This window comes from Podarcis pityusensis (genome assembly GCF_964106645.2).
Source record: "Podarcis pityusensis genome assembly, chromosome: 1".
NCBI classification, from domain to species: domain Eukaryota; kingdom Metazoa; phylum Chordata; class Lepidosauria; order Squamata; family Lacertidae; genus Podarcis; species Podarcis pityusensis.
Window position 1 is genome coordinate 31,099,768 of NC_138028.1, and position 12,193 is coordinate 31,111,960.

Genomic DNA, 12,193 nt, shown 5'->3' on the forward strand with positions numbered 1-12,193 from the left:
CTTCACAATAGACAAAGATCCATTAACCTGTCCTGGGCATTTTGGAGATACCTTCAGCTTCCAATGTTTTAATTGGTCATTTAGAAATTGATAGGTCCAACCCAGCTGCAATTATTGTTCCATGTCTAGTTCCTAAATTGTTTGAAATACTTCAAAAGCCATTCTTTCAAGCAAAATACACATTTAGCACGTTCGAGGAATGGAAAGGTTGCTGTCAGAAAAGCAAAACCACATGATAGTTCCATAATACATATGTCAGTGATGCTTGACTGGCCCTGCATCTCCAACAAGAGTTTGCACCCATAAGCTTTCTATACCAAAGCCTCATTACATAGAATATTTTTTTCCTTTTCTTCCTCACACTACCTTTTTATTGCATGTATTCTGCATATCCCATGGTGCAACTCTAAGCATGTTCATTCAGAAGTACATCCTCCTGTGTTAAATAGCATTTACTTCCTAGTAAGAGTGTTTAGGATTATAGCCTGATATGTAAAGTAGAAGGTGCAACAGTTAATTTGACAGGGTTCAATTAAGCATGCTCCTAAGTGAATGTGAATAGGATTATAACCCTGGGAAGCTAAATCACAATGTAAGGCATCCTTTGAAATCTGTAAGGTCTCTGCACCAAAAGAATATAATTATAAAACTGGAAACAATTCAGTCTACCATGCACAGATACATTTGCAGTTATATTTAGAAAGCAGTATAACTGAGTATTACCCATAATAGTAATATTTCTTCTGAAATATTGAGATGTGAGAGATATTAGACACAGTATAATACTGTATTGGGGAAATATCAGTAATGATTTCTAAGTGAAGCTGCACATGGATTATTTGGATAATGCACTGTAAGGTTGATATCCCAAAGAATGTAGAAACTGTCTTTTTAAAAATATTTTTATATAATTTATAAGGATATTCTTCATGGGATTTTCATAAGGTCATGTTTCATTTTAATACATTTATTTGAATGGGAACTCTTATTATGCCCTCATTTCTCATTGTTAAATTATATATGACTACACTATTTTCTTACATTTTGGGCCACTAAAAGATATTGAAAAATATTATAATCTAGAAAATTAGCTTTTCAAGGTCCAAGATAAAATTCCTTGACAGGAAAATTGCTTCCAGCTGTATTCAGCTTTTCTCTGTGATTTAGATAAGTGATCATTTTATTAACCAATGTTTGGACTGTGTAGTTATACTCTCATAAGTAGAATAAACATGAATGCTACTGTAGTACCTTGATGGGACAAAGGGTATGGTTGTTGGATCAAAGCTAGATATATTTCATTGATTTTCCTGCTTGCAATCCTTGTGACTACTATGTTTTAGGGAAACATAGCAGAGTCACAAGGATTGCAAGCAGGAACATCAATGAAACATACCTTTCTTTGATCCAATAACCATATCTTTTGTCCCATGCAAAATACATAGCTACTTTTACAGATTCACTTGAAAGAGTATTTCTATTCTCAATATAAAAATACCAAGATATGCAGTTATCCTTGATAGTCTGGACAGAATATTTCCCAGTGTTGCACATGTGTTATGGAGAAGTTGCAAAGAAATAAGCAGGTTCAAATGCTTAGAGTACAAGGGGCATGTGATTATTAAATTATTATTCTATATGATTATTGTAAAATACATACTATTCTCACTCAGCCCACAACCTCTGTTGCAATGATCATAGTTTATTAGATGCATCTGCTCTGAGGAGAGCATTTTTCCAACTTTCTCTCCCCAGGCCAGGAAAAGACTTGTTCTCAGTTCTACACAAATGTAGTTATCCAGATAACATCTCTTGTCATTTCTTCTGTATGCATCTATAATTTCTCACTCCCTGCCAGTTTGGAAGCAAAATTAACAATGGTTTTGTCGTGTTACTTAAATGTAATCATTGGTACTTTTCACTGGTATTCATTGGTATTTTGCTAGTGCTACAAATATTAATATCAGTCTACAATATCAATATTTCCATCATACTATTTTTTTGCACTTTGCTCTAAAATATATTATTGGTACTCAGCTCTTTGTACAAACTAAGCATGTAGTCAGACCTTTAAAAGAGTTTTGCAGCACCACCAATTTCCACAGGCAAAGAGGTGAGTTTCTGAGTGTTCTTAGAGGTTTTCTTTTTTGCTGTTGGAGAAACCGTCGCCTACCAGAACGGAAACAGCAGTTTTATCTGCACTCAAATATTACTTCTTTGGGCAAGGGGTTACCATGAGGAACCTTAAGCTTGGGGGGCAGATGCATCTCTCTGGGCCACTGGGTCCAGCCTTCAGGACTGTGCCCTGCCCACCCCTCTCACTAGTTTACACCTGCCATTGGCTTTGCCCTCACCCTCCTCAAGTGCTTTTGCCTGACTGGAATGTATTTTCTGAACTGTGATAATGCATCACGCTTGCGTGGATGGAGAGATGTGGGTGTAGATGTCTCTGACTTTTGCATAGCTGGAGTGCAGCCTGCTGTACAAGAATAAGGGTCCACCCACTGTTGCTCCATTCACTTTTGCCACTGCCTCCACCCTCCATTGGCATGCGGATCCCAGAGCAGGCTGCCCAGGAAGGAGTGCAGCCCTCAGGCTCAAAAAGGTTCCCCACCCTAATTGTTTTAATTTATTTATTTTATCTTGAGATACCATTTAGTACCACAGCTTCTAAGCGGTGTAGAAAAGGGATACAGCATAAAATCAATGAAGATGAAGTATCATTTTTAAAAAGCTTGCTTGAAATGCCTTCTGATTATTATTTTTAAAATCTTCACGAAGCACTGGAAGTTCCTCAGAAAACGGAACCTGTCGGATATCAGCTGGGAGGTAGTTCCACAGAACTGGAGCCACAATCCTGAAGGCGTAGTTCCTGGTTGTTATGTCAAGTGTCTTGAGTCATGGGAAATAACTGACTCCCTCCAAAACCTTAGCGATTGGGATATAAGGCATCAAGCAGTCCTTAAGATATCCTGGACACAAGTTAAGGGCCTTGAAAATCTGTATAACTTTTAACCTGGCCCAGTATACGGGTGCAAGCTTCCAGAATCTTTGATGTGTACACAAAATTATTTTCCCTATTCATTTTCAGGGACAGCTCTAAGCATATATCCCTCTGGAAATAATAGGAAAACATCGGAGTTCCTGTACTACACAGGAAGCTCTCTTAGGCCAGAGACTATTTATCAAGAGACTAGATGTTCATCCATCCCAGTTGTTACTGAGTTCATTCCCTGGCACCCCCAAGTCCCAAGTGATGTGAGAGTCTCTGTCTAAGGCTCTGGAGAGCTGCTGTCTGATCCAACTTCTCTGACTAGCAGCAGTATTAGGGAGAGACTTTGTCACATCACTTGCAACCAAATATTTCAAGCTGCAGATGCCATGGAATTGTTTGATTGTAGAGTACATGTATCGCATTGACTTTCTTCACATAGTATGTGCTATGTCCACTGAGCTATATGGTTCCCCCCCATAATGGTAATATCAAAGCAAATTATAAAAATGTGACTTTCATTTAATATTTTTGTGGTTAGGGTACCAGATTTCATTTTGCATATGATTTGTCAACTATTAGCACGCTGTTAGATCTAGCTCTACATACACGTTACTGGGTCTGTCATGTTCCCTTAATCTTTTTCAAGTATCTGTTCTAGAGAATATGCACTATATCACTAAAAACACCTTTTCTAGAGCCTTAATGTGTACCATCAGCTGTCAACTTTGAACTCTTTTAGATGTGGGATGAAACTTGCTCATCTTCACATCATGTGAGACCCAATTTATCTTACTTGTGATACAACACACAGCAAACTCTATGTACACCTATTATGTAATGCAGTACATATGTATGTGAGTAGTAATTGTTACGACTGTGTGTACAGCAGTTTCTCTCCATGCCAAAAGCAGAGTTGTAGTCACGGTATCAGGCTAGGAAGTACCAGCTGACACAGTGGGTTAGCATTACAGTTGCAGGTGTCGATTGTGCTGTCTGCCATATCAGCCTCTTTAAACAGGAAGCTATGAGCCCATTCCTTTGTTGGGCCTGGGGTAAATTCAGTGAGCATGCCTCACATCCACAGGGATCACGTGTCTGAAAGCAATGTTGGCCACAAAAGAGCTTTTGCCACAAATATGCAAGGAAGACCTACTCAGTATAGCATTCCTGTTCAGAACAAGAGACAGCCAGCAATGCCCTTCCCCAGGATATTCCATTCCATGCTGCCCTCTCATGCCCCATTTTCTTTTCCAGTCACCTTCTATAGACATTCTACTGGGTTGCTTGGAAGGGCACCTTACAAAGGTTATTTAGAACAAAGTGTATTTCTGCAAAGCTTGTGGCTTTTCCCCCAAGCATGCTGCTACTTCTTAATAGAAGCCCTGCTCTATCAGGCCAATGGCCTAACATCCTGTTCTCACAGCAGCCAACTAGATGCATTGGGGTCCTGTTTTCAGGCTTCCCATAGGCTAGAGCACTCTTCTGCTGCTGTTTCAAGCAACTGACTCCCCTCTTGTTTCTCAATGGTTCCATTTATTTTGGTATTCACAACCAGCATCCCTTGTTTGAGGGACTGAACAGGTGGGGTTGAGATACAAGTAGTGAAGTTTTAGGTGGCATGTTAACTTTAAACTGATTATAGGGCTGATGCAACTGTTCTGTCCAAAACAGCACTCAACTATCCATTTTGTGGTAGGCACCTGAACAAAACTCAATAATACATCCTTTCACCTTTCCACAACAAGCAACAGAAGAAAGCTTTTCTCATGTATTTGTGTGTGATGAAGGACATGAGGCAGAGGAAAATGAAACATTGCAGAGATGTAGGAAACAATGAAGATAAAAGAACAAAGTCAGATATACTCAGGGAGAAGGAAACAGGAAGTCTGATGTGACGAAAGAGCAATTATCAGAATAGAAATAATCACAAGCCTAAAGGAAGTGTAATTTCTCCACCGTATGATTGAGATATTTCACTGCCTCCAATTCCCGATAATTGAACCCATGTTCCTTTTCAAGAGTGCACCTGAAATGTATAGAAACTTTGTATGAGGTGGCAAGCCTATGCACATTTACCTAGGAGCAAGTCCAACTCAACAAAGAGGATTTACTTCCTAGTAAATTTGGGTGTTAAAATTTTGTGTATGCCTATACCAGTGTGCTGAACAACAATGTGTGTTTAAACAAAGGATTATGCTAGTCCCATTTACCAGCATCTAACCCCTTCCAGCAAACCACAGCAGATTTGGACATGGATTGTGCTAAATTGAAGCCTTGCTACTTGAGAGGTTTTACAGTAAAGAGACTCCAGAGTCTTTATAGCATTCAACTTAAATGCTTTTATTGACAGTGTCTTGAACAGTAAGCAAACAATGCTTAAATGTCATCCAAATTCACCTTCCACATGTCAATTACCTCAAGGTAGAAAAAATTAAAATAAAAAATTAAATATATCCATAAATAAATTAAAAACACAATAAAAACGTTTTCATGGAAAACTTATGTCAAACCATTCAGACCACTTCAACAATGTATGATCAGTTAAAGTTACAATGAACATTGATGTACAAGGAGAACTTTAGTACATGGACAACATAGCTATTTATTAATCTACTAGAAAATAAAAGGGTATCTTTTCGCAGTTAAGTTGGGTCATTGCTACGTCATCAAAACACGATATTGCCAGGAACACAGTAGTTATTGTTAGTCAGCTGCACTAGATACGAGTTGAAGATACCCAGCACCATATTAAGAATTCCAATCATTAAACCAACAGATTAATTAGTTAATGCTAGTGAATAGTAAAGAGGAGGGAAGGGAGTCACCAACCCAGCCATGTTGAACATGCTACGAAACTACTAGTTCTCATTGATGGGGGACAAGACAGATTCCATGCGGTTTTGCTACATCTCTGGAAGAGGTATCAGGCCTGGCGTCTGGCTGAGAGGCAGCCCCTCCAGCAAAGTCATTTCCCTCCAAGTGGGCTGCCCATACCAAACCTCCGGAATGGAGGGCTTCGTCTTTTCCTAGGCCTCGGGTGGGATCTCGGAGCTCCACAGGAAGGAGAGAGCGGCTCCTTTGCGGCCTAAAGCCCCATGCAGCAGCAGCAAGGGCGGGTGGGCTCGGTCTCCGCCGTGGTGATGCCCCTAGGCCCGCAGCGACGGCTCGGGGATCTGGCGTCCCTTCTTCACAAGGCCAGCAGGGTGGGCGAACTGAGCGAGTCGGACGACGGCTCGTTGCTGCTGCTGCCCTTCCGGTGCGCGGCGGCGCAGCTGGGGAAGGCCTCGGTCTCGGGGTACGTGAAGACGAAGGACGAGGTGTAGGTGCTGGGGCACGGCGTGCAGGTCACCACCGGGGTGCAAAGCGGCTCCAGATCCACGTGGCCCGCGGCCCCCAGGGGCTCCCAGTCCGCCGCGTAGAAGGAAGAGGAGCCGGACAGGTCCATGTCCGGCACGGAGCGGGGAGTCTCGCGGGTGGAGCGCGCGAAGAAGTCATCGAAAGGCTCGGCCTTCAGCTCCAGGCCGCTGCTCTCCTTGACCGGCGCGGCGCGGCTGGGCTCGTGCAGCATGGGGAGGGCGAAGGCCTCCTCCTCGGACTCGGGCGAGCTGGCCACGGGGGCTTCGGCCAGCAGATCCAGCGTGGAGGCGGCCAGCTCCTCGGAGAACTGCAGCTCTTCCGGGATCTTGCAAGCGGGGCGGTGGGCGGCCAGGATGAACTCCAGCTTCTCTTTCTCTTTCAGCAGGTTGGCGATCTCGGTCTGCAGCTCGGATTTCTCCTCCTCCAACTGGTCGGTCTCCTGGGGACACAAGCAAGGGGAGGGGCGAGTCAGCTCAAGTCTCCTCCGGGCGGGAGAGAAAGCAAAAGGACAGGGCAGGGCAGGGCAGGATCGCCGGCCAGGCAGCAGATACTCACCGCTTGTAGGGTATCCGTCAGCTCCCTCCTCCGGTTGCGGCATTTAGCAGCTGCCATCTTGTTCCTTTCCCGACGGATCCTCCTTTTTTCCTCCTCTTCTGGTGTCAGCTACGGAGAGAGAACAAGCGTGGACGTCAGTATCCAGTGCTTGAGACCAGAAAGTGCGCTCCCTAACTTCGGATCACAGGAACAACTCTTGCGCTTGCATGGAGCAAACGACCCAGATACTGCTACGGATCTGAAAAGGGGGGGGGGATCTCCACCCGCTTGCAAAACTGCCTTTATGCCCTTTGTCCTTTAAAGGGAACAGCTATCTGCTGTCCCAAATGTCCACCCCGCTTAGCCAGAAATAGGCTTTGAGCTATAATAATGTATTGTTGGTAAATTAAACTACAGCCCTCTCTCGTGTTCTCCCTCTTCTCCTGGTTTCTAGAGGCTTCATTGCAGCCAAAAGCTGAACACACACCTGCTCAACTTTGCCCCTCCTGCCGATGCTTTGGCCTCTGCTTCCTGTCGTCTTGACAATCCCAGCCCTAGAGTAGGCACCGGTCTGGTGAGCAGGGAGCCCGTAGGGGTGGCTTCGGTTCTGGGAAGGGGCCACTGAGGAGATCAGAGTCGGTTGCACCATCCACTGCAAGTCTGGACTTGTGGAAATAGCAGTCACGGTGGGAACGAAGTTGGCACTGGAGGCGGCTAGGTCCGTGCAGAAGTCCTGGAAAATCACAAAAGGAGACCCTGTTAGTTACCAAGTTGGGGGGGAAGGGGTCAGAGAAATGCGATGCGCGCTATGACAGCTCTAAGCCCCAGAGGCCGGTGCGCTATTTTGAGCTGGGCCTGCAGTCCCTGGGGCCAGATTGGTTCGGACGCTGCTGCTGCCATCATCAGACTACACATGAACAGGGGCTTGTTATAAATATCTCTGACGTCTGCGCTGACGCAAGCGCCGCTCCGGAGTCTCCTGAATGAAGCCGCGATTTATCAATGAAACCGCTTTACGCACCCGCTGCAGAACACCTCCCGGGCGAAGATCCATTCCGCCCCCCAACCCCTTCATCATTTATAGCACCAGACAAGAACTAGATTCATCCACCACCCCCATTTCTCTTTTTCTATATGGCCAATACTGCCTTCCCTGGGCAGAGGTGCTGGAAACACACCATACAATGTAGCATATATCGAAAAGTAAAGAGAAAAGCGTGCATCATATACAGGCCAGGGGAGCTCTCCCAAGCCTCAGCTATCAACATTAGGAGCTGCTCGGGTCCTGTCATTGAACCCTATAGCAACAGAGAAGCAGACATAGGCAGCTATTCTCCCAACCCGACACCCCGTGAGCCATAAGCAGCACCCCGATTCCTCACCTGTGAGTTGACAGGCGAGCCCATGCTGGAGAAAGAGTCCGCTGGTGAGGGATAGTATGTGAGGCTGTCCCCAGCCGGAGAAGCGCTGCTGCAGCGGGAGGAAGACGCATCGTAGTCAGCGGTGAAGCCCTGATACATCATGTCGGCTAATCTGGGGGTGTAAAAGCCCTTCAGGGTGGTATATCTTTCCCAGATGAGTATCCGAATTGAGCGAGTCCTCGGCTAGGCGAATGGGTTACTGAGAAACCCCAGCCGCTTCTATGCTTCTGCCTGCTTCAGCCACACTGCTGCTGGAGTAAAGAGCGGCACCTCCGCCTTTTATTCGCTACGGCCAGGACTTGTGAATGAGACGACGTCACGGGCGAAACCAATCCTCACGGGAGGGGAGCAGCGGCGGTCACGAACGGCCTCTGAGACGGCCCGAAGTGCCTGGCGCTAGCAGAATCGCTCTGAAAACAAGCTGAAGGTCGTCTCCGACGCGTCGCGGAGATTATCAGGAAGTTTGGCGGCGGGTCTCAGCCTTTAAAAGTCAGGTAAAGGGGCTCGATTCCCTCTCCCAAAATGGTTCGCTCTAAGCTCGGGAACCCCTGACGTAAATATCCTTATATGGCATACATCCTGTGCAAAGGGGGCGTAACTGACGGGAACGCTTCAGGGCTGAGGCCAAGGGATGGTGCGTGCCTGTGGTAGCAACGGCAGGGGGAGTGGAGAGTAAAAGCAGCAAGAGCCGCAGCAAAGGCTTCTGCATGCAGATTCTGCCCATTTACTGCTGACCAGACACTGAAGTGACAGCTTAAAGAGACAGAGATGCAATTTTGCCCATCATCTCCACAAGGAGAGTCATATAAACCTTCACAGAATTCACTGATTCTATGATCTCATAAGATCAGCACCTCTGGAATTTCTAAATTTTAGATGATATGGCATTCACAAGAATGTCCTCTGCCCACTCCGAAATAGGGGTGATGATATGCAGCATAAAGCCAAGGTGATTAAATGGGGGATACAGAACAGATTTCTACTCACAGGTTATTTTTTTAATTGCGTTGGACTACATAATTACCTTTCTGCTGTTTGGTGTTAAGTCCAAAGAGTGCAGTGATCATATGAGAATAATTATTATTTATTCTGGACAAGGTTTGTTCTTCTGGATATAGACAATGCAGTCCTCATCATATTCACACATGCAGCAGGCCTCAGTGGTCATTATTCTCACATTACTGTCTCAGAAATGAGATGAGCAGTCTTGCCCATAATGCCCTGAGCCTTCCTGTTGCCGTAAGTGAACCTACCCACATCTCTGGGCCTGGTGAGTTCTTCTTATAAGGATTTAAAATGTTAATATTGGCACTACTATCAAATCTCTATTTTATGTTTATTCACGTTTAAGAATGTTACATTTACAACCAAACAAAACTTTTCTAATATCAATATTACTCATCACACTACAGGAATGAAATTTAGTGAGACTGAAATCGTATACCCACTTATCAGGGAGTAAACCCCACAGAACTTAATAGGATTTACTTCTAAGTGTAAGCGCACATAACTGTTCATTATTGCCCTTTCACTTCTTATTAGGATCAAGTGAATTCAATATTGCTTTAAGGTAAAGGAACCCCTGACTGTTAAGTCAAGTCACAGACGACTCTGGGGTTGTGGCGCTCATCTCGCTTTACTGGCCGAGGGAGCTGGCATTTGTCCACAGACAGCTTCCGGGTCATGTGGCCAGCATGACTAAGCCGCTTCTGGCGAACCAGAGCAGCGCACGGAAACGCCGTTTACCTTCCCACCGGAGCAGTACCTATTTATCTACTTGCACTTGGACACACTATTGAACTCTATTAATCTTTAGAACCATTGTTATAGAAAATAATATTCCCCTGAATTCAGTATTTCAAGCTGCAATCCTATGTCTCACTGAATTTATTGGAGCTTACTTCCAAGTAAACATGCATAGGCTCAGACTGTTACACACATTAAGGACATTTTAAGATAACTTTTCGTTGTGAAATTTTAGAAAATATTATCATGTGGACTGCAAACCCATGTATTATATAATCTGTCCTAGCCTTCCATAATTGTTATTGCTTTTTCATTTTCTTTGGAATGATAGGTAGCCCTAATTAAAGGCTTTCCCATTCCAGTTCACAAAGGTTGTTCTAGTTCATGCAAGGGACGATCCTTGCCTCCACTACGAAGAGTTACAAAACTTCCATTCATTTCAGTTGTGTCAGCATTTTACCTTCTAGTAATTACATGCAAAAATGCATGTGAAGAAACCAACACTGCAGTTCATATACCATTTACTCAACACAGTACTGGAGAAACTGATTGCTCAGGGGTTTCTAGAATGGTTTTAGGTCATTACTGAGGTCATCATCTGTAGGTTAGGTACTAGGGGCTTATGAGAGGAAGGTTCATTCCAGGTGGACACCTCCTGTGACTTGCTTGGAACCACCAGAATATATTCTAATGGGACTTATGAAGCAAATGTCTTGCTGCTGAATTTCAGCAATAAGAATTTCACACTTTTCCTTGTGCTCAAAGCTCTTCACATAGATTATCACAGAGATTCTTGCATATCACTGTAAACACAGTTGAAAATTATTATCCACATAATAATATTACAATTTAAAGCCCTAAATGGCTCTTGGGTACAGATTGTCTGAAAGATCACCTTCACTGATATAATCCTATCAGTATGCTAAAATCTACCACAGTCAAGATTAGTTAGGTTGCTGTATGCAAGAGTGGGCCTTCTCAGTGATGATCCCCAAACCATTCAACTTCTGTTCCCAAAGACCTTCCTCTTTACAATTGCCTTCAACTTATATGATAAACAGCTTGGGTCTCCAGAGCAGCTTCTCATTTGTTTGACTACATGGGCATAACCAGGATTTTTGTGGCAAGGGCAGGCTTTTGTTGGGGGGCGAACCTCAGTTAGTTAAGTATGGTATTTGTACTGATTTTTATTGATTGGGGGGCAGCTGCCGCCCCACCCCTTTGGCTACACCCATGTTTGACTATATTTTTATATTGTAAATTGTCTCTTACTCCTTTGCTCATTACTTTGTGAGAAAGTAGTTCTAGAAAGTGGCTTAAAATACTTTAATGAATGAATTACAATAATAATATAGATAGTGCAGAGGATCAAACATAGCCGGTGATCTAAGGCAGCCCACCAAATTCATAGCAGTGCTAAGATTTGAACTAATAATCTGCATGCAGTTCATTACCCATCCTCTCAACTACTATATACTTTAACTGATAAAACAGACTAAAGCAAGAGATAATAGACTCAGGCTCCCCTTGCAGGCACTCGATTTATCACAGCAGGATACCCAGATTTCCAGTTTAACCTGGAAATATCACCAGATTAGCCACTAAGTGGTTCAGAAGCCCCCCCCCCTTTTTTTACTGAAACAGTTGTGTTGATAATATAGCAAGATTTTAAGTCACACAGAACACTCCTTCAGACTGGAGGCTACATCTCAAAGCAATCCCCGCACGACGTTTTTCTTCCCATCGTGGGGCCTCATTTTCACTCTACATTTCTTTTAGCCGCTTCTATGCAGCAAAAACGAAGCAAATAAACTGAGGTTTATGGTATGCAACCTAAACCGCGCAGCTATTACCATGGGAACCTATATTTACTGCTCCTGCAAATAAAATTCCTGTCTCCGAGGACCTGAATGGTTTCTGCGTGCAGTCTTGGATTGGGAAGGAATACCGCACGTGCGCCGTATGTATGGAAAATATAACCTAACGTCCTTCCTGAAAAGAGAGAGCAAGGAGCTATGGAATATTCTGCACGTTCTCTAGTGCCGCGATCACGAGACACTGACTTAATCCCCCGGGGGCTCTCACTAGGAGAAGGGACTGGCTGATGCAAAAGTCTCTCTCCAGGAGAAGGGTGAAAATT

General features: G+C 44.1%; 1 protein-coding gene across 1 annotated transcript; it reads right to left on the reverse strand.

The window, feature by feature from the left end:
• Window positions 1–5,310: 5,310 nt before the first annotated feature.
• On the reverse strand, window positions 5,311–8,580 carry FOS (Fos proto-oncogene, AP-1 transcription factor subunit). The gene is made up of 4 exons (XM_080998227.1): window positions 8,269–8,580; window positions 7,374–7,619; window positions 6,908–7,015; window positions 5,311–6,791 (listed from the first exon to the last, which is right to left on the reverse strand). Exons 1-4 carry the CDS (start codon window positions 8,407–8,409, stop codon window positions 6,183–6,185), a joined length of 1,104 nt encoding a protein of 367 aa, XP_080854353.1. The 5' UTR covers window positions 8,410–8,580; the 3' UTR covers window positions 5,311–6,182.
• Between the last annotated feature and the right edge of the window lie 3,613 nt (window positions 8,581–12,193).